Below are 23,958 nucleotides of genomic sequence, written 5' to 3' on the forward strand. Positions count from 1 at the left end.
CAACTGAAAGCCAAGGTCATCACAAAGGGCTAAAGATCTCTTCTCCATCTTCCCTCCCTTTTCTCTCCTCCCTACCCAACTTCATCATCTACTAACCTGCCCCACAATGCTTTATATTTTGTACTTTGATAAAATAATGTAATAACTTTGAAATTCCCCCAACTGTACTGAATACCACTTATATAAGGCTAAACTCTCTGTAGAAAGCTGACTCCTTTCTGGTGTCTCTTGACTACATGATGGAACATGAAAGAGTTGGGAGCTGAGGAGGTACTGAGTCACTGAATGTGACTCCACCAATCCCCTCTCTTGTCTAGTGGTTGCTGTGCATGGCCAGTTTTCCAACTCACTTCTTAAAACCATAACTATGGAAGATCATCCCCAGAATTCCACATCTTGGTCTAGTGCTACCTTTATTTCTTAGCAAATATGATGAAAATCAGTAGGAGAGAATTCCAGCCTTATCTGGCACCATTTTCTCATTTTCCAGATTGAGAAACTGAGGCCCAGAAAAGAAAGACAACTTCTCTACAGGGAGGGCAAAACAGCCCCAGATCCTTCCAATAGCCAACTAGGGCTTTTGTTTAGTAGAGAGCTTTGGTTCACGAAGAGTAATTAATGGTGACTCAAACAAGAAAATATTTTATATTTTATAAAATATATAAAATATGCATTTTATAAAAATATAAACTTCTATATAATCATAAGTTAGTCCTAATGTATATTTCCACATATGGCCTTCTTTTGAATCAATGCCATATCAGATTACTGCCTTAAATAGTTGTAGCACTCTGAATTACTTAACAGGATATTTATATGTCCACTCTATCTTTTAATAATAGTAAAATAGTAATAGAATTATTATGCTGATAGAAATTATTTAACTGATACAGCAATGAAAAAGATGTGAAAGGATTTGATAAATCTCAAAAAACAGTGGCAGATGTGATGGAAGCCAGACATGAAAGAGTATATAATTTATGATTCAATTGATATGACATTCTAGAGTAGGCCAATCTAATCTATGACAGAAAAAATCAAAAGTGCTTACCTCTTGCAGAAGGGCTGGGGGTGTGGTAGCAGTGATTGTTTGGGAAGAGGCATGAAGGAACTTTCTTGGCTGATGATAAAGTTCTACATCTTGTTGGCATTTAAATTACATAGCTATGTGCATTTTTCAAAACTCATTTAATGTCCCCTAAGAGCTGTATATTCCAAGTATGTATATTTTACATTAAAAATAAAAAAGAATATTAAAAACAAAGAATGCTGCTAATTACATGCATGCTGAAGCATTTAGGGGAAAGGATATTGATGTCTAAAATTCTTTTGAAATGCATAAAAATTAGTTGTATTGATGAATGGATAGAGGGATGACTGTATTATGTAAAAATGCAAGTATACTAAAAAGTTAACTATAGAATCTAGCTAGTGGTTATAAAAGAGTTCACTGAAAAACTCCCTCAAATTTGTTACAGTTTCTAAATTTTCATAATAAAATATTGGAAAAGCAAAAAAATAGTAATATAGTCAGACATTGTGCTGATAGAAATTACTTAACTGATAGAGAAATGAGAAATAAGTGGAAAGATTTGAAACAACTCTTTAAATTTGGTTGAAGGCATTTTTCTTATGAAAATTAGTATGTCTCCAGAGTGGAATAATATCCTATTTAAAGCTTCAGCTGAGTTGGCCTAGTTATACTGTGAAAGAGACTCAAATTGCTTATTAAGGGGATTGCACAGAACCAAATCCAAACAAAGCAGAATTCCCTTTGAATTGTTCCATCCAAGTTTCCTTGGTCCAGATGGCTTCAATAGCCAGCCAGAGGCTCCACCCACACCTTCCCACTCCCTCAGTGTGCTGGCCTTGGACATACTAATGACCCTCAGCTGTTCTGGCTCCCAGGCTCACTTTCTTTTCCTGCCTGGCCACCCATCATCACATCTCCTGCAGAGGAAAAAAACGGAGGTGGGGGAAGGACATTTCAGAAAAGTCACACCTTTGGTAAATAGTTGGATTGATGTATTAGTTTCCAATTGCTGTTGTACAAACTTAGTGGCTTAAAACAATGCAAATCTATTATCTTATAGTTCTGGAGGTTAGAAGTCTGAAATGGGCCTTAGGGGACTGAAATCAAAGTGTTAGCAGGGCTGTGTTCCTTCTGGAAGCACTCTCTGGAAGAAAGAATCTATTGCTGTCTTTTCCAGCTTCTAGAGGCTGCCCATATTCTTTGGTTCACAGCCTCATCACTCTGATCTCTGCTTCCATTGGCACATCTGCTCTGACTCTGACCCTCTGACCTCCCTCTTGTAAGGACTGCCCTGGGCCCATCTAGATAATCCAGGATAATCTCCCCATTTCAATATCCTTGACTTCATCACATCTGCAAAATCCGCTTTGCCATGTAAGATACCATTCACAGGTTGGGGGGGGCATTATTTTTCCAAGAAAAGTTGGTTTGTTCTTTTGCTCACAGATCTGCACATCTATAGCTATATATACACAAAATCATATACACATAAATCAAACACATATATATGTGCTGAATGAGATAAGGCAGTAAGTCTATTATAACTACTCAAATCAGAGTCACTAAGTAATAGCCATGATTATTATTCAGACTAACGTCTGTTACTTATTCATGGCAAGATCTTAAGCCACAAAAAAGCAAACTAAGGGCTGATAGCTTATGGAAGTCCAGCCAGAACTTGTCTCCAAACATTATCCAGGATTTTTCAGCACTGAAAAATACAAAGGCCTGAATATAATACCGGTGAGCTCCAGGCTGTCATGAGGTACTAGGGGACATCTCAGCCTGGGAAGTATATCTGCTGTAGAGTTGATGCAGTGCTGCGGCTGCCTGCAAGAGAAAGGTTGGCCCCAGAGAAGGGGTGTCCAGGCAGAGGGCTCACATTTATAAAAATCATCTCACCCACTGCCCTCGGGGCAGTTACTCTTCCGTGGGATTAAGGACTTGCAGTAAGGGTGCAAAAAAAAAAACTTCATAGAATACCATACGGTTAAACTGAGGGAAGAAAAGGTTATGAGAGAAACTACAAGGCAAATGATTGCACATAATTGGAACTGAAGATAAAACAAAAAGGAGAGATATTAGGTTTATGGTCTATTCGTTCAATTTTATTCAAATAGAAGCACTCTGATGACAATTTTTCTCATCCTCTTCCCTCCAACTACACATGATTGCCTCTGGAACTATGGGCTTGGCCCTCCCTCCCATACAAAGGTTTAAATGCCCACACTCCTATCCAGGCCAATCCCCTTGTAAACTGGAAACAGTTTCTTCCCACCTACCCAAGGATTATTATCTTCCAAATATGCCCTATTTTCTAAATCATAAATTTTTCCTTACCCTCTGCATCATTTTCAGTAGCATACAAACATGTTACATTATATACCATCTTAAAAAAAACATTCCTTTTATCCCATATCCCTCTCATGCTACTGCTCCAATTCTCTGCTCCTCTTTCTATCCCTTAGAAAAGGCATCTGTATTCAGTCACCATTTTCTTATCTACAACTCTCTACCCATTTCAATCCATCTCTTATAATCATCTGCCCTGAAATCCTGTTTATCACTGTCTTCAGTGACCGCCATGTAGCAAAGCCAATGGTCCAGTCACAGCCCTCATTTTTCTCCATTTTAGCAATGTTTTCTTCATTTGGCTTCTGTTAAGCCTGGTTTTCGTCCTATATCACTTGTCAATCCTTTCCAATTTCCTTGGTTGGATATTCTTGCTCTTTTTTTTTTTTTTGCTCAATAAGAGGGCCTAAGGCTTACTTCAGGTCCCCCTTCTCTTCTCTATTTACCAATAGTCACTCCCTAAAAGCTCTCATTTGCTCTCATGGCTTTTGGTCTACATCCTAATGAGTCCCAACTGTACATTCTCATTCTCAAACATTCCCCCAAACTTTAGATTTTCTATCTCCAACATTCTACATGTCCAAAAAACAATATCAATTCCCCCTACAAAAACCTGTGTTCCCTGGAATTGCCCAGTTAAATAAATGGTACCAAATTCACCTAGTTGCTCAAGACAAAAACCTTGGAGTTATCCTTGACTCCTCTCTTTTTTGCTCATACCCCTCATCTAATCTGTTAGCAAATCTGTTCATCTTTACATTAAAAATAATTTAGACTCTGACCAATTCTAGCTTTTCTACCACACCACTCTAGTCCAAGCCACTCTTACCTTTCACTTAGAATCTGGAAATAATATCCATGTGATTTTCCTGATTCCATTCTTGCCCCATATAATCTACTTTCTATACAGCATCCACAGTTACACTCCTAAATTGTAAACCATTACTTCCTTGCTCAAAATCCCCAAATAGATTGCCATTACACTTAGAATGAATCCCAGAGAGTCAGCTGAGCTGAGCAGCACTGCCCCAGTCTTCCAGCAGCTCCTCAGCTCTCTGTAGCTCCAGTTGGCTGCCATCTTGTAACTCTTTCAAGCTCTCTTCTTTGATAATCTCTCTCTAGAGGGTTCACCTATATACCTAATTCCTTCCCACACAATACTGGTATAAAAGAAAGGCTTCAGTACATAGTATGTCTTCAGAAGTTGGCCAGTTATTTATTTCGTTTGTTTGTTTTTTGGGGGAAGGGCAGTTAAGTTTGTCAACAAACCTCTCTCAGGGTCTTAACCAGCTCCTCTTCTACCCTGAGGATTGAGGTATTGATGATTTAACATTAGGTGCATGGCTCTTTCATTCTTTGAATATTATGACTCACAACAAAACCCCCATCCACTCCTTCACATAATGAATGGGAAGAGTTAATGTTCCTGGACAGAAAAAGTTTTTAAGAGATGCTATCATCTTAACAGGTGACTTACCTGAAAATAATTGCTTAGGATACTGTAAGGTCAGATTATGAGGACAGCCCAATACATATAGTCATAGGAAAATCATACCCTTAAATAGCATGTTGAAGTGGAAAGTTCCTAGACAGGAAAGGGAAAGATAAAAGGATTTCTGAACTCAGCCTTTCAGGAGATTTAGAATGTCCTAGACAATTGTTAAAATGTAGCAAAGAGTACAATCTTGATATAAGATACCTAAAAAGTGACTAGAATGTTGATTCTACAACCCCAGTACTGGAGATGACCAAGCTTTCAGTACTCACAGGCTTACCATCTTGACCAGGTTGTCCAGGGTAGCCGGATTTCCCGGGCAGTCCAGGGTCACCCTAGGGAGGAAAACAAACTTCTCAGAACAAATCAACCAACCACACTGATGTAGTAAGGGTCCAATAACAATCAACGCTAATTCCATTATTTGAGGCTTTGAGTATATTAAATAGAAAAAAACAAAGCCCCCAAAAACACCCAAAGTAGAGTTTAAAATAATGGGATATTTTAAATGTCCACACTTAGCAAATTAAGGCTTTATATTATTAAAAACATACAGTAATTTATTTCTGTGAGAACACAAAGAATAAGTAAAGTACTTTTCACTGATGCAAGATATCAACATACTATGGCATGATACATGTTTAGAGTCTTCAACAAACTATAAAATGCCATAACAAATATTGTTTTAATGACAGCAATATTTCGCTTATAACTTTCTAGACTTAATTTCAGTTTAAATGTTATGCCATAGATACCAATGTCATATAATTCAACACACAACACATATCTACTAAAAAAATATTCCATGGGCCACACAACATGACTTAAGTCTAAAGCTGTGGATAGACATTTTCCTTCAATCCTGTCAATATGTTTCTGTGTCAACACATATAACCTTACTTGAAAATAACGTTAAAGTTCTAAAATTTGAGCATTTTCATGAGCGTGAGGCCTAAGCTGAAGAACTCTCTCCCAACCCCCACAGTCCAAGAATGAATATACTACTTAAGAAAGGAAAAAATGACCACTGCCTCACAAATCCAAGACCTTCAAAGAGCCCAGGCACATTCTATGGAATTCTAGCATATTACCCAATGGCCAGTACTGACCATTCAGATGGTTATCACCCATGATAAGAAACTATTAAAGCAACTTTTTTGAGTGAGGTAAGGATGTTCTATAATTTAATTCTAAGAAACACTTTATTTCAAAAATACTACCATCCACCCTCCTGTCCACGAGGTAAGACATCTTGCTTAAAGCCATGAAGTCTCAGCCATCAGTACCAATAAAATCCCACAGAGTGGCAACTGGTTTCAATTCGAGAATTCTTCATTATTTTCAGTAAGAAATCATTCACACAAGACCCCTGTGAGTATATGTTAACCAAATGCCAATGTTAAGTATATTTTACACAGCCAAATTTTCTTGTCTGAAATACCACTTCAGATTACTGGCTAGGGAGATGTGTTCCTGAAACATTGTAGGAGAAATGGAAGGAACAATGTGAACTCGATTAAGGAGCCAATAAACAATTGACGGGCTTTTCACTTAGGAACTGCTCCTCCAGAGCTGAGTATGAGGAAGGGCTGAGAAAAAGAAGAGAATGACATTTTTAAGATATAGAAAGAAAAGCTGCAAATCCAAGGGAAAAATGCTGAAAACATTTAATATCTTGTTAAAGAAATATAAATTGCAATTCAAGTCCAAGGACCACTGTGCCAGTTAGGTGTGAAGGAGCAACATCTCAGGTCCCTAGGGAGTTACAATTTCTTTCTTCTGTTTTTGAGAGATCTACTTTAATTTCCAACCTCCTCTGCCATTATTCTTCACCCACATTTAGATTGGAATTGCTGCCTTCCCATAAACGTCATCTTTTCTTTCTCCTAGGAGGAAAATTTTATTATTTTCTACATAAGAGTTAATTTAACAATTTTTTATTACTTCATTTTCTTCTGACATCACGTTCTACTGAAATGCTATAGCAGCTACCACATCACTGATCACTTGTTTGTCACTAGTGTCTTCTCAAAGTTTTCCCTTGGTTTACCTTCATTCATCATTTGGATGAAGCGTCCTTGAGAATGGGGTTATAGATTCTGCTTCTTTTGCACAATTCTGGGATCACAAATTACTAGCTGATTGATTTATTTCAAATCAACTCTCATCTCTTGCTCATGACTGCTTTTCTTCAAGAGTGTTAATTATCAGAAAAATCTAGGACATGAAAGGATCTTGAGAGGGTCTAACCTTTACTATGATGAGGCTGAAATAAAATTTTGGCAGAAGAAGAAAAGGGACTCAAATGTTTTTATGCTGCATAAAAGTACAAAGCATACTAATACTTTTAATTAATCAAAACTAAATTCTCAAGGGACAAATTATCCACAACATAAACCCAATGTGACTTTATAAGGACTGTAACAGTGGTCCCAAGGGGTAAAATAATCTCTATGGCAGATTCTATTATTGCTGGTTGATTTTACTGGTTATTTTTTTGTGTCTATTCCTCTCACCACATTATTTGCAAAAACTCAGGTTAGATTTGGTATTATTATCAGAAAATTGGATGAATGCAGTAAAAACCTAACTAGTTCTGCTACCTAGAAATAAGGCCATTTAGAATAAATATTCTATTTTGTTACTTTAATAAAAAGCCCATTTAGAATAAAAATTCTATTTTATTACTTTAATAAAAGCTGACACCCAACCTTTATTGAGTATTTTTACAGGCTGACCACTATTTATAGGCTCATCATATTTCACATATGTTAAATCACATAATCCTCACAAATCCTTTGCAGTAGGTACTTTTATTATTCCCATTTTAAATATAGGAAAACTGAGGCCCAGGGAGGTTATATAAATTGACCAAGGTCACACAGCAACGGTAGTGATGGAATTGGATCCCAGCCAGTTGGGCTGAAGAGACCAAGTTCCTAGACACCACTACCCCTGTTCATGTGGAAATGCACAGAGTGATCAGAACCAGATCTCAACACTGAGAGCAAATATAACATGGAAAAAAATTTTTTCTAAACACATGAAATTATACATGACATATTATTATACAACTATGACTAAATTCCAATTCTAATTTCGTTGAAACATTTGCACATTTTCAATTAAAAAAATATGTACTCTGCTGAAAAGGAATACTTATTTATGTTGAGTTGAATCTGTGCCACAGGATAGTATTTTTGAGTTGTTGACAGGGGTGGAAATGTCATGGACTAAGCTAAACCATCTCTGAATATGGCCTCTTGAATAGTAAAAATATGAACAAAGGAAGAAGAACTTGGGATTCCCAAAGTAAGCTGACTTTTTTTTTTCTAAATTGCCCATCTAAAGCAAACATCTTTGGAACTCTGGGTTTCCAAGATGTCTTCTCAAAATCCTTATGCCTTCAGGCCATACCCCTCTGCTCTCCATAGGAGTATTTGACCTAGAACCTAATCCATTCTCCAAAACAAACCCTTCCCTCCCTTGAACTCAACTGCCCACTCCCTCTTACTAAAAGGAATCCACTCAGTTCAGGCAAATTAACAAAAAAATTGTGAATACCCAGTGGTCCCTGATATTTCCCAAAGGCTTTTGTATTTTACAAAGGGTATACTTTGATAGCCCAAATTAATCTCCAATTAGGAGCAGTAAAAGTCAGCAAATAAGGATAAAGTACAAAAGACAGAAGTATTTCAGAGCAAAGAAGTTATTAACAAATTGTTCCTACTTAATGAAAAAATACTTTCATTTCCTAACTAATTGATCTCATATTTAAGATCCTCTCCTGGAGGTTGGTTCTAACAAATGGTTTGATGGCTCCTGAAATGGGGGAAGAAGCTGCCAGTTGCCTAAATGGGTCATTTGAAAAAAAGAGCTGCTTGTAAATTGGAGATTGCCTAGATCTTTCATGTAGATCAGAGAGATTCTATGTAGGTTAATTGGAGGGAGGAGGAAATTTTATTTTTTTCATTGATTTCATAATTCAGGCAACAAACAAAAATTATTGTTTAGCACTATGCTAGACACTAGAATTCCAAAGGACAATTTAGTTCCTATTTAACCCGCTTTATGAACAAGAGTCGTGGCCTCATATAAATACAGTAGACTCTATAATTTAGCATCCCTATGTTTGGCATTTCAAATAAGCTACTCCTCAAGAGCTTCACAATTTGGTGAAAGTTATATTTTTTGACATTTGGTAAAGAATTAAAATGCCATGATAAGGTTAACTCCTGGGTACTATAGTCACTTTCCCCTGTTTTGTGACGTGGTTGTCAGATTTTTCAGAATTCTAGAGTACTTCAAACAGATAATTTCCTTTATCTTAAAATAAGCACCCACTCACTTATCCAGTCTCATGAATCAAAGCTCAGCTCTCAGGCCTCCATTTCTGCCTAACAGAAAGACGAGATATATTCTTTACAGGTGACTCTGTCTGATGGACAACTTTGAAACTTTCCAGAAAGCATATAGCAGTGAGATCTAAAATAAAATTGCCTCATCTGGCTCAGTTCAGTTTCTGTTGAACTAATTAAAACCCTATCGATTGTCTAATTCAGAAATTCTCTAAAGGAAATACAGCTCTGCATGTTGATAGGGATTCTGTTTTTCACATATAGGTCCCTGATCTGGGTAAGGAACCACTTCCAGGGGAAAGAGCCCCAAAAGTGTGGAAGAGTGAGTGTGTGTGTTCCTGCTCTCCTGCCAGATTTTCTGAAGAAAATGGAAAGCAGATTGTGAAGACACGCCAACTTGAAGATTGGTGGAAAACTGAAATTTCACTTAAAGTAGTATGTGGCAATGGGACTAAATTATGACTAAGAAAAGAGAATGAAAATGAGGAACACATGAAACTTGGAAATATTGGAGAGTAGAGGCTTCACCAAAGAAGACAAAGAATATTCTAAGGAATTAGTAAAGAAACATCTTGGCAAACTAATGAAGGATCAAGAAAACATCAGAGTCCTCAGGCATCTCTTAAAATGTGGAGATCCCCTTTAAGACCCTTCAAATTGCCTGAGCCTGAGACTCAAGAGTCAGGGAGGCACTCTTAGTCTTTGAAAGGTCAGATATCCTGGGACTCTTATTTCCACGTTATATCTCTTGCAGATCAAATCATTTTCATGTATAATATTCCAAGTTGAATAAAGGGCATTAGTGGGTTTTAAAAAGAAGTGTGCTGTTACAGCATACCACAGTGTCCTAGCATATTTTCCTCTGAAAAAATTCTAGGTAATTCTCCTTTATGACAAGGCATCCTAAATAACCCTAGGTTACCTAGAATAAAGAACACTTGGATTAACTTTTCTAAATCCAATCCAAAAAGTGATCAATAATAATGTGATTGTGATGTACTGCAGTGAACTTCCAAGCCAAACAAAGATTTATCTTGAATTAGACATTAAGTGCGCACTTTCACTTTTTAAATTGCTTTGCTTTCTTGATTTTAGCATTTAGGCTTGAAGCAGGTCATGCATTATCACATGAAAATAGAAGGGGTAAACATGCACAAAAGAAAGGAAGACTCATATAATCCTAGACCAGCAGGCCAAACATTAAAACTGCTTCAGTTACGACGATTAAAACACTAATCAGAAAAATCAGTCTAATATGAACACTATAATTCATACTCAAAAATTATTATGGTCATGTCAAATAATAGGTGATCAATATACAGAAATACTGTTTTTGTTTCAGGAATCATGCCTGCCTTCAAATTAGACATTATTTTTATTTAACTGATATTTATAAATGTTTTAAAAAATAATTAGGTGATATTTTAAAATTTTATTAAATGAACATGATTTATTATAGTGGCCATGTCACTTAAATCGAGACCTCAGTCTCCTGCTCTGTGTCCACAAGCACGTCAGGTACCACTTACTTTGGGGCCTTGCAGTCCTGGCTTCCCTGGTGGACACACACATGGAGCTGGAGTCGAACCTACGTCACTGGGACCATTTAAGCACTGCGGAGACAAAAACAGAAATAAACTGCAAATACAGAAATACACACATATATACACACATGTACATATCAGTACACACACACTTATATATGAGTATCCATAGTTTTGTGTAAAAAAGATAAAGAGATCTTACACTTTGCATTTCATTTCATTCAATCTAATAAGAAATTCCAAATCACCAAAAAAACTTTATGAACACAGTGAATACATTCCAACTACATAAAATGGGTTTGATTTGTCCAATATACTTACAGTTGACAGAAGGAAGCTTAACAGTGCCACAATGCAAATATTACCTTAAGAAGAATAACAGTATCCAGGCCTACCTCTCCATTCTGAAAGAAAAACAACAAATTTGCTTTCAAATGTTTATTATTAAATGTTTCCATTATCTTCCTAGTTTACAGATATTTCATTGTCCTCTTTAGAGATACACGAAGTAGCCAAACTAGCAAGAGCTTAAACATTTGCTGATATTTATTCCTTTAAAAATTACTCATTTATATACATTATTAATACATTTATAGTAAGACAAAGGAAGGGAATTAATAAAGGTTCAGACCAGAAGGAGAAAATTAAAATGCTAAACCTCCTTGATATAATCTCCATGCAAGAACAAAAATAACCTCAGTGTGGAATTCATACGTTCTCTTCAACTTTCTAGAAATCTTTTAAGAACCAGTAAAAAAAAAAAAAAAAAAACACCTCTGAACTAGTCACAAACTGCCTGCCTTAAAATTTCATACACTTAATATAGGAATGCCTAGAGTGTATAATGATAGTGACTAAATGTACAAATTTTAAAAATGTTTTTGCATGAGGAAGAACAAAGGAATGTCATTACTGCAGGGTGCTGAAAATAGATGGTAATTAATATTTTAAAATTTTAATTTATGTGTAAGACTAAAGCAATAAATGTTTATTTGATACAAAATTTATGTTTTCACTAGTGCATTTCCTAATATAACTTATATAGATAGCTTAACTGAACACCACAAGTACATGGAACCTTGAGTAGGACATGAGATTTTGTTGGTTTGTCCAGAGTAATGCCCTGATAAATCCCAGAGTGATTTGAACAGTGAATAAAAAAGCATTTGCAAAGTTCTCTTTGGGGAATGGTGAGAAAGGGGGAAAATTCAACTCCCCCAAATTGAATTCTTGATATTCTCACAAGCAGTGCAGACAACCAAAGCTATAGGCTGAGCCCCCAATCTTGGGATTTGTTCACATGAAACTTAACCCCACAGAGGATAGGTCAAGCCTACTTAAAATTAGGCCTAAAAGTCACCCGCAAGAGAACGTCTTTTGTTGCTCAGATGTGGCCTCTCTCTCCAGCCAACACACAAAGCAAACTCACCACCCTCCCCCTGTCTACGTGGGACATGACTCCCAGGAATGTGGACCTTCCTGGCAGCGTGGGACAGAAATCATAGAATGAGCTGAGACTCATCAAGGGATTGAGAAAACCCCTAGAATGAGCTGATACTCAGCATCAAGGGATTGAGAAAAACTTCTTGACCAAAAGGGGGAAGAGTGAAATGAGACAAAATAAAGTGTCAATGGCTGAGAGATTCCAAACAGGGTTGAGAGGTTTTCCTGTAGGTTATTATCACGCATTAAACAGATATCACCTTGTTAGTCAAGAGGTAATGAAGAGGCTGAAGGGAACAGCCTGAAAATGTAGAGCTGTGTTCCAGTAGCTATGTTTCTTGAAGATGATTGTAAAATGATACAGCTTTCACAATGTGACGGTGTGATTGTGAAAACCTTGTGTCTGATGCTCCTTTTATCTATCTTATCAACAAATGAGTAAAACATATGAAATATGAATAATAGAGGGAACAAATGTTAAAATAAATTTAGATTGAAATGCTAGTGATCAATGAAAGGGAGGGGAAAGGGGTATGGTATGTATGAAGTTTTTTTCTGTTTTCTTTTTATTTCTTTTTCTGAATAGATACAAATGTTCCAAGAAATGATCATGATGATGAACATGCAACTATGTGATGATATTGTGAATTATTGAGAGGAGGGGCCAAGATGGCGGCTTAGCAATGTGCGCATTTTAGTTTGTCCTCCAGAACAACTACTAAATAAGAGACAGTACAGAACAGCTCCCGGAGCCACGACAGTGACCAGACACACAGTGTACCCCAGTATGGACCAGCTGGACTGGGTGTGAGTCTCCCCAGAACCGTGAGTTCCCCAAGCAGCGGCTGGCGCCTGGTGCCCCTCCCCCACAGGCAGCTTCCCAGAGGGAAAGGAAAGATACTCTAACAGTAGCAGGAACTGAGTTCAACCAAACACCAATTGTGGCATTAATATTGTGAATTATTGATTATATATGTAGAACAGAATGATCAAAAGTTAAGAATGTTTGTATTTGTTTGGTGTTTTTTGGTATTTTAAAAAAAATTAAAAATTAATTAAAATTTAAAAAGACTTCATGTATTTTACTAACAGGATAGCTTCTCACTAAACAGTCTACTTCCTATTAATTAACACACATTTTAAAGTGGGTCAATAATCTTTCCAAACAGTAACAGGTTAGATTAGAAAAGGAGAAGATGGGAATGAAGGCTGCAAAAGGCAAACAGGTCACAAGAAATCACAGCTGAAATAAGGAAGGAGACATAAAAACATAAAAAGTAGATGTGAGAATTCAAAATCTATAATTTCAAGTCATGTCTTTATTATATGGAAGAATAATGGATATGTAAATAACATTGAAGCAGAGACATCAATAAATAAAATATGTAAAAGGGCTTGAAAATGCAATGCTTTATTAGTAGAGCTGTAGGAGGGATTTATAAGTTATAAGTATCTAAAACAAAAGTTATAGTATTTAAATGATCTCCTACCTAGAAAATCCAGAACCAATAATTTCTAAAATAGTCCAGTTTTTATTTTATTGTGGATTATTTAAATGTACTGTTCTATATCTTCAAATTTTCAAAATATATAGATTCATAGTTTTTTTTTGTTTTAATAACAAAAAATGAAATGACAATAGTACAACTGCAATATAGAAGAACAATGTAGCGCTTCCCCAGTAGGGGAATCTACTGTTATAAGAGTTTTACAACATTCTATCTTAGTTGCATTGGCAAGAATATCACCATTTTTTGCCTAGAGAAAAGGGATTGAATAGTATGTGTATGTCGGGGGGAGGACTTTTTTCCTTGTGACCTTTCATTCACATTGTTAATTATAAGTTATCATTTTAATTATGAATCTCAAAATATATCTTTGTTCCTTTGACAATAAAAAACAAAATTAACTCTACACCTATAAATTAAGACTCAGGTATTGTCTGCTTATTTATTGCTTTGGAAGTACTAATGGAAAAAATTAATCCATCCTACTTACAAATCCAGGAATCTCACATGCTGTCTCTCGGTTGTTCTGTTCTGGGTCACAATAGATTCTCAACTTTTGGACATCAAACTAGGGAACATAAACCCAGCAGAGTTAAAATTGAGGGGCAAGTTAATTGTTTTATAAGAACAACTCAGATATGTAGGAACAATCACTATTGTTACTAATTGTATAAGGTTTAAATCAAGGCATTTTTCTAAAACAATGAAACTATAAAATTTGAATACCTAATATGTATTACAAAAAGGTGATGCAACGTAACTGAAGGAAAAATTCCCTTGCACCAAAAGCAAATCTCTTGATTTCCTTCAAGAACCCAGTGCAGCCCTTTTATTACGCCTGTGTTAAGAGCTAGTCTAGAGAGCACTTCCTAGGACACTTAAAAGCTTTCTCAGGCTTTCTGTGTTTATTCTAAATCCCTACAACATTCCTGATTGTATAGGGTGAAATCAAGAAGTCATCTCTGGTTGCAGGGATTTAGTTGACAGCAAGATGTGTTGCATGATGAGGAGGCAAGCACCTGTTACTGTTTAAATGTTTGACATGTGTAGCATAACCCATAGTGACCACATGTGAAATCACACATTTGAATAGGACATATTTTTCCCTTAATAAAAGTAGAGAGGGTGGGGTTAGGAGACACCTTTTCAAATAAAGAATTTCTCTAGAAATGGCTGTCTTTTATATACACCCACAAATAGGTTCTCGCTGAACCTTATTCCAGTTTAAAAAGTTAGTAAAACAAGTCAAAACAATTTTTTTTTCATAAGAGCTAAATGTACCACAATTATTTTCATTTTAATTAACAGTTTTTTATCATGAAGAGCCATAAAATACAATATCTAATTTTACCCTCACAGCTACATACACATTTTCATAACTCAGTCAAAACATGTCTAACAATATTCTCTTTTCTAAATTCAATATTTAATCTGTCTCCTGATAAATATGAAATTGATGCTTCATAGGGATGCAGAATATGAACATGAATGGATACATTTCTCTAATGTTTTTATAAAGTAGAGTAAGTGTAGGTTTACATTTTCATCCACAAACACATGCAAAATGTCCCTAATGAACTGACCACATTTTGATTAAATTAGCTTAGAAGAATTCACAATTATATTGAATACAGCTAAGTGTGATTGAAATTTCTATGAAGGACAGCAAAAGGCTCATTTTACACAATGAAAAATCAAATCAATACTTATCCACCTGAACAGTTTCCTCTTTCCCAGAGTATTTTCCAATTTGTGTTTGCCCGCTGATGAAGATCCCTAAAACTGGATGCAAGGCCTTGTTTTCAATGTGTTGATCATCAATATACAGAGTTACATCTTGCTCTGTTACTAAGAGACGGATTTGATGCCAGCCTTCATCAAATAATGCCTATTGGAAAAAAGTTTGAAAGATTCATAAATAAAATTTCTAAGATTTTTCATTTTCTTGTTCCCACTCCCTTGCTGCCAATCATTGCTGGGAAAATCCACACCACACAGATGGGCAGCATTATCTATGCATTCACCAAGACGCAAGCTGGGCCTCAAACACTACATAACGATTCTTGTATTAGTTCACAAGTGAGTCCCAGGGCAGTTGTATCAAACAATGTACTGGAACAACTCCCTCAAGGTCATAACAGGGCTCCTAGTCTCCAAATCTAAACGGATTCTCTAATTTCTCATCCTGTTTATTTGATTGCAACTTTGGATTCTAGAGCTCATTCGTTCTCCTTGATAGTCTCATTCAACCTCAAGGATTCAAACCACCTTGATCATTCTGCTGTTCCTCCTTTCCACTTGTTCCTTCTCTGCCTCTTTGCAGGCTTCTCTTACTCAATCTGCCCTTTATAAGCAGGCATTTTTCACAGATCTGTTCTTGACCTCCTTTGAAAATCTCATCTGTTCTTATAGATCAACCATTACTTCTGTGTGATAATTTCCATATCTACACCAGTAGCCTGTACCTCTCTACTACACATAGGACCTATGATTCCAGTACTGGCTAGAATATCTTTGTCAGAATGTTTTAAAGCCAGCCTGATAGAGTATATCACAAAATGAACTTAAAATATCCCCTCCAGATGTTCTTCCTTTTCCACTTTCCATTAGATTATATTGTTCTCAGTTTGCAAAACACATTTTTTTTTACTTCTTCTTTCCTCTTAGTTCCAATAACTAATCAAATGCAAGTTTTTACCAAATATATCCCTTAATCATGAGTTAATTTACTTCTGTTTCTATTCTCACTGCTACCATAATTTAAGTTCATGGAAAACTTACTTTATTTCAATAAATTTCAAACATTTCTCTATGTCTAACCTTTCCCTCTCTAACTCATCCTTCATACCTCCACTGGAATTAATCTCTTTCACTGAGGTTTTGTCAGAGAAGATGCCTCATCTATTAATGTCTATATTCCTAGGACATAGTACAAAAATAGGATACAGTTGAAAATATCGCTTATGGGAAGAAAAAGGAAAGGAAAAAAGGGAAAGAATTACTTTGGCCATGACATATCTATGACCAAGACCCTCTGTTATCTGTCAGATAAAGTGCAAACTCCTTTTATGACTTCCCAAGCCACCCAAAAACTAGGCTCATACCATGTCAGCTCTTTCTTCCACGAATCTTATACTCCAAACACAGGGGACAATGCTTGTCATTCTCTAAATTAAAAAAACCCTACATTTTTACTACAACCAGAATTACTCAATATTGAACCTTTGACTGAAGTCGTCCTTATACCTCTCAATCAAAATCCCATACATCCTGCAAGTCCCAGTACAAAAACAATCTATTTTATGAAGAACTCCCCATATATTTGTGTTAGAAACCATTATTCTCTCCACATTCGACAAATATTTGGTACTTCTACTAGATATCAATTGCCTTGAATCTTCACCATTATAATTAAGTTCCTTGAAGACAAGAGACAAGCATTCTTTACAGGAAGCACATTGCCTTTAATGAAGAGGGAAGAAACAAATATTTATTTAATATAATGCCTACCAAATGAATTATGGCACAACTGCATAATTTTAATGATACAACCATGGACATTTCCTAAATTATATACCTTTCAACTATTATAATAAAGAGCAATACTTAATTACTGTTATAATTGAATCTGTATTCTGACACATGATTGGAAAACTCACTTTTATCTTTAGGTTATCTATTTTTATTAAGGTTATATTCATATATTGGAAAAAAATGCTCTCCAAATTAACATGAATTCTACCTCTATTACCAACCTATATTTAATATTCTAACAAATATATTTTTATCTCAATATCCTATAGTATATGGCATAGTAAAAGATTACTTTGCAATCAAACAGATTTGAATTCAAGTCCTGATGCTACCTCTTACGAGCTATATTACTGTGAGGGGGAACTTAACATCCTTGAACCTTGGTTTCTTTATCTATGAAATGGGAGTAATAGCTTCTTCATTATGTGGCTATTATAATTAAATATGTCTGGCACATAGTAGTAGGTACTCAAAAGATTTTAGTTACTCTCACTCCTTGTCTCCACATGGATTAAGAAACAATTGCCTTCCTTGTTGCATTATGTAAAATAAGGTTAAAATATGAAATTAATAGCCTTTCAGTCAGGCACAAATTGTTGCTCTCTTTCCCTAACACACAGAAACCCAATTTCTCCACAAATAGTATAATTAGACCCAAGCGTCTTTACCTTAACTTGAGGGTCAGCAAAGGTGACCACTTGTGAGCCATTAATTATGCTGGTTGTCATAAATAATAAGGTTTTATCCACACCATTTAGGGTAACTGCTATTTGTGGCCTTCCATCAATGGTTAAAATTCTCCATAAATCCCACATTTTCTTGACCTTAAATCTCTGAGTGGAGACAAATACATATGATGGAGGAAGTCCTTCTGGGAAAACATTGCTGGAAAAAGAACATACGCAAGATTTTAAAATTCTCAAAACATTTACAAACATAGCAAAAAAATTGTACCAACACCTTACATTCACCTTGTGAATTCTGATAAATCAACTTTTGATGTTATTTCATATCCTTTTAACTTCGTTGGCAAAAGCGGGATTCTTTTCTTAACCTTCTGCTTTACATTCAAGCCTAAAAGAATATCGAATCCCTTCTCATCACGGGCCGCCACTGGAATCCGTGTTGGACAGACAGATTCTAAAAAGCAGAAGAGTTGGTTAATCATGGATTGTGAAAAAAAAAAAAAAAAAAAAAAGAAAAGTCAAGGAAGAAATATTAGAGAATATAAGAATTATAGAATCTATATATAAATACAAATGTATATAAAAACATTTCCTGAGAAACCATGTAAAGTATTTAGGCATTTGGGAAGAAGCTCTTAATCGTCTTTTTTAAAATTCCTCTAAAAGGGGACAAAAATTAAAAAAAAGAGGAAGATTTGTTAATGGGTTGTTTTCAGGGCAACACTGTGCTGAGGTTTGTAATATCACTGTCTTGAATATGATGCAATCTGAAAACTGTGGGCAGGGGAGAGGACACTGGAACAGGATAAAATTCAAGATAAGTCCAGGCTTTGCTGTTAATAAGCCATATAACCTTGGATAATTTTCTTAAGCTTCTTAGATCTAGGAAATGAACCATAAGATTTCTTTCTTGCATTCTAGCATGTGAGGGGTAAACAATGTCGGCTTTTCTTGTTATACTTTCTAGTTCTAGCATTTATAATTCTACAGCTCAAATATCCTCAGTTTTCTTACTCCAGAAAAACTTAACTTTGGGTCTAATCTGCACACATAAATTCTAAAAATAGGCCCAATATCTCATTTATGATTTTATTATATTGCATTGTATAATCTGTTAATTACATTTATAAATAAGGTAAGATATTTTCCTACAAAGGCTCATTAAGATTTGCATTATAAAATCATATACACAAATTATAAAAATATGAAAAACTTTATACTTCTCTGAGAAACTGGTATCTCAAATTTTGGGGAGAATGTTATCTGTATGAAATGCCATAAACTTTTTTTTTGTATGCTGTACGACAGGGGTCACATTTCATTCTTTTTCCATGTGAATATACCCTTATTGTAGCACCATTTGTTGAATTTTTGTTTGTTCATTTGTCTGTTTGGGAAATGCATGAGCCAGGAATCAAACCTGGGTCTCCCACATGGCAGGTGAGAATTCTATCACTGAACTACCCTTGTACCCCCAAAACGCCGTACCCTTTTATACTATAGAAACGTTGCAATGTTTTCAGATTTTCCAAGGCTCTCATGTAGCACACACATTGAGCATGACTGCTTATGTTTTACAAACCACTTAAATGAATAAAGAACAAATATTCCAATAAATGTACTTTAATATAACCACCCTCTTAAAGGACATTAGTGAAAAGGAATATTTATAATACAATGAAAATAGATGGATTTTATTAGCCCAATATATGGTCATAACCTGTATGTACCATAGAACATGGAAAACAAAATAAAGTTTTTATATAAGCAAAAGTAGATATACTCCTGGGAAGGGAGGGATATTTTCCTTGTACAACTTAAGGACGTTGAGTTTTGAAAGAGCCCAATAAGTTGCATCTCTTTCCCTTGTAGGCTTGGAGCTAACTGAGGGGAAGACGTAGGAATCAGGCAAATGGAAGATAGAGGTTAGACATGTGGGCCAGTGAGTTTCACGGTGCCATAATTAACCACACCCTCCTAGCGACACAGGGCTGAACCATCCATTCTCCCTGTCAAGACCAGGACGTTCCCACTAAGCTCAAGCATGGACTAGAAAGGAGAACAGAGCTCATGCTCTCCACAGACCCACAACTGCAAAGAGAAGAAAATGGAAGGCGCCTTGCCAACCATGCCAAACCACTTTTATCAAACTCACTAATCAGAAAACTCACTTTTCTTTCAATGGTAGGGAGTGAAAGAAGGGTGGGGAGAGGGACCAGAAGAGTTAGTCCAGATGAAATCCTGCCTCGTGAAAACATGAGGAGCAGGGAATAAGTGTTCCACAATGTACAATGTCATTTAAATGTACAAATGAAGCAATTAAATTAAATGCTTATTGTCACTATATCACTATGTTGCAGTATTGGGGGGAGGAATGTATATAGAATATTCCATGAAGCCCCACTTCAAATACATTTCACTTAAAACAGCAAAAGAAAGTTCAGCTTAAAAGAAAATGTGTTCAACATTATATCATAAGAATGTCCAGATTTGAATTGCTCCTTTGATTTGCTTTACAAAAAGAGGAGTTATAAAATGTTGGGCAAAGAGCTCAGATTTAGGATTAGATTTGAGCTTCTGTCTTAAATACTCATGAACTTGTAGATTCTCAACTACGAAATGTGACTAACAATCTCCTTCACAGGGATTGTATGAGGATCAAATGGGGTGTTGTACGTGAAAGTGCTTTGTAACTACAAAATAGCATCCAAACCCAGGGGAATGAAGTAAGTATAGTGTTCATCCTTTTACTATCATAAAATCCCTCAGACTGTATTCTAATTCCCAAACTGTTATAGGATAACTGTGTTGCACAATCTGTGAAATCAGAAACACAAATTAATACTCACAAGATAGCCATGTTTTTTGTCACTGCCTAGCACAACCCATTAGAGAAAAGTTTTAAAATAAGTTTTTAAAAATATTTCCTTAATTTTTTTTTACTTTTAAAAATATGTATTTTTTAAAATAATTACTTTTCCCCCAATTTGTTCACCTATAAGCACACCAATAAGATATCATTGCACATGGAAAGTGAAAATAAAAATGTAGTTAAATGCTCTAATTCAGCTTTTATGTTTGCATACTTAGTTGTCAGAAACAGGTAAAAGAAAGTTTCCACTTATAAAATACCCTCAATTCGCAATCAACAATTTTTTCACAGAGCTTCAGGAGAAAAGAAGGTTAGTAATTAACTTCTACATTGTATAGGAAAAAGTAAATATTTGTATACTTAGACAACCATACCTACAGAGGTGGATGTGAACTGGAGCCACAGAATGAATGGCAGGTTACACATACTCCTAGTCCCTTCTCAGATTCCATTTAGTTTCTCAAGAGAATATCATAGGAATGGGAACACAAAGAAAATCAGACTCTTCTTCCTTGGAAGTTATCATTTTAAGTGTCAGTAAAATCAAACGCTAACACTGATTCATTTGGGGTCTTGCTATAGCACCAGCAATAGGTAAGGAGAACAATTGAGATAAACCAAGTTAATCTAAAGGAGTGCTGTCAGGTGCTAGCGCAAAAAGGCATAGAAGACCTGAGTTCGAAGATGGTTTTCTAAATAGACTATGCAGTTAAAATTTCATTTTACTCCAATATGTTCATAGAATACGGAGCAGAAATGCTTCTGGAATGAGCACTCTGTTTATTTTAAATATCGGGGTCCTGTATATTTGCTTTTCTGTTAATTCTCAGGGTTTAGTGGTATAAAGTAATTGTCTTAGAATCACAAGAAGCGTTTTATTCAAAATATCTATCTCATGGACAGGGACATAAAAATGTCATCCCTTAGTGACTCACACAACTGGAAAGAACTGGCTCTATCTGGAGTCAAGATGGTAATCACATGTGTCCAGCTACACCTTTTTAGTTAATATCACAGGGGACACTGGTGAACTCTTAAATACCAGAACTTATCTAGTCTAGTTTATGAGCGCCTGCTCAATCACAATTCAATTCTATGTTCCTACATTGCATGTTACCCCTCTCTGTAAACCACATCTTTTGTTGAGAATTAAAGGCCTCTCTATCCAGAATTTCATAGTCACAGAGACCAAAAGGAATTTCATTGATCCAGATATGAAAGTCCAACAAAAACACAATTGTCCATGGTGCCTCAATTTTCACAAACTTTCTTGGCTTAAATTGACTTTTAATGATCAACCAAATATGAACATATGTGCCACTGATATGACCCCTCAATGATGCTCAGTCATACTTTAATACATCTTCCTTCCTGAAGGCCCATTCTACCTTCACCTACTATTACAGCATATACAAATTCCTCAGGAAGGAGTCATAGTCACAATTGTTTCAATTTTATGGAAAGTATTGGTCTAAGATGGTGGTAACTAGACATTATCACACCACATTGGAAATACAATAAAATAACAGTTGTAAAATCAAAATAAATCATCCAAGTAAAGATACTTTTAACAATGATTAGGTCAGTAAAGCAGTCCCAACTCCATAAATACTTTTTCTCATTACAAATGAAATAATTTCATCCTCCTTTACAATGAAGTATAATCTTATTGTCCTGAAACCTAAATTGACTTGGAATGAAGGGTCTTTCATCTAAAGATTCCTGCCAGATGCACAGCTGGCAGACAATGGAGCACAGCAAGCATAGAATTTTATAACATTCCTTTCAGTGTTAAGTCAATGGGAACTTTGTCTCCTTAGAAAATAGAGCCACAGGCTCCAACTTGTCTTTAATACAACTTGTGCACAAACCAGAAAAGTAAAAATCATTCGCACTAGTAAGTAGCCTCATGGATCATAGATTGTTTCATTTTTTGACAATAAGAATAAATATAAGAAACGGAAAGCCATTTTTGCAGGGAGGGATTCATGGTCTAGGAACCAAACCCAGGTCTCCCACATCAAAGGCGAGCATACTACCACTGAACCACCCGTGTACCCTCAAGTCATTTTTAACTTAAAAAATATTTAAGGGGAAAAAAAGTTGAAAGTCTTACAGAACAACAACACTAACTTGTCTGGGTCTTGCAGATGACATCATATTTTTAAAAGCATTATTATATGGTGAAATGCTATACGGTCCCTCTTTCCTCTGAATACTATCCACGGAGAAAAATTAATATGGTTTGCCTTTTCTTTATACATATTCATGTAAGAGGAGATGTCAAATCCCTCTAACTTGTTCTTTACTCCTTTCCTTTTTCATTTTTAATTTGAATAGGCATAACTCTCCTCAGATATCATAGTTGCATGTCATTTTAACACTCATTGTTTTGCTGGGGCTTTAGTTTATAGAGGCACATTAACTTTTTAAAATTGGACACCCAGTTATCATGATCCTATCCTTCCATAGCAATTGATATGAACATTCCTAAAATGTGTTCTTTATTCCCAAGATTGGAGCCAGTCACTTAGTCCAAGCTCCTACTGCAAGAAAATGATGTTGACAAAGTCAGTGATGCTAAGTCCAGAATCTGGAGTAGGTCACCAGATCACCACAGGGCTTCAGGTTTAAAGAAAAAACAATCAGAAACCAGTGATTTACTTTTAAGAACTTAAAAATTTTGTTTTTAAGAACTTTTTTTATTAAGAAATAACCAACCTTCTTCAGCTTCTTTTGCTTAGCATACATAATATCTGTGGAATCATACAAGTCGTCACACATAACAGTGCCTTGTTCTTTTTTGTTGCTGTGTGCTATTCCACTGTATGAATTATACTACATAGTAGTTCGTCCATTGCTTGTGGACAGTCATTTGAGTTGCTCCTATAAGGATTGTGATGGTCAGGTTCATGTGTCAACTTGGCCAGTGATAGTACTGTTGTCTGGTCAAGCAAGCATTGGCCTATCTGCTGCTGTGAGGACATTTCATGGACTTAAATCATGAGCACACTGGCTGCACCCACAGCTGATTACATCTGCAATCAGCTAAGGGGAGCATCTTCTGCAATGAGTGACATTTAATTTAATCACTGGAATGCTTTTAAGGAGGATTCAGAAGAGACAATCCTTC

General features: G+C 35.8%; 1 protein-coding gene across 2 annotated transcripts in view; it reads right to left on the reverse strand.

Moving 5' to 3' along the window:
• COL21A1 (collagen type XXI alpha 1 chain) overlaps positions 1-23,958 on the reverse strand; it is a 202,356-nt gene that overhangs the window by 93,636 nt on the left and 84,762 nt on the right. The window contains exons 4-10 of one of the 2 annotated variants that reach the window (XM_077162122.1): positions 18,239-18,407; positions 17,936-18,152; positions 15,448-15,621; positions 14,224-14,301; positions 11,178-11,186; positions 10,768-10,851; positions 5,153-5,215 (exon numbers count right to left, since the gene is read on the reverse strand). In XM_077162122.1, coding sequence (XP_077018237.1) covers positions 5,153-5,215; positions 10,768-10,851; positions 11,178-11,186; positions 14,224-14,301; positions 15,448-15,621; positions 17,936-18,152; positions 18,239-18,407 — 794 coding nt within the window. Of the gene's footprint in view, positions 1-5,152; positions 5,216-10,767; positions 10,852-11,177; positions 11,187-14,223; positions 14,302-15,447; positions 15,622-17,935; positions 18,153-18,238; positions 18,408-23,958 lie in introns of those variants that run through there. The other variant, XM_077162121.1, reaches the window with a different exon arrangement.

The sequence above is a fragment of the Tamandua tetradactyla genome, chromosome 5, assembly GCF_023851605.1.
Source record: "Tamandua tetradactyla isolate mTamTet1 chromosome 5, mTamTet1.pri, whole genome shotgun sequence".
NCBI classification, from domain to species: domain Eukaryota; kingdom Metazoa; phylum Chordata; class Mammalia; order Pilosa; family Myrmecophagidae; genus Tamandua; species Tamandua tetradactyla.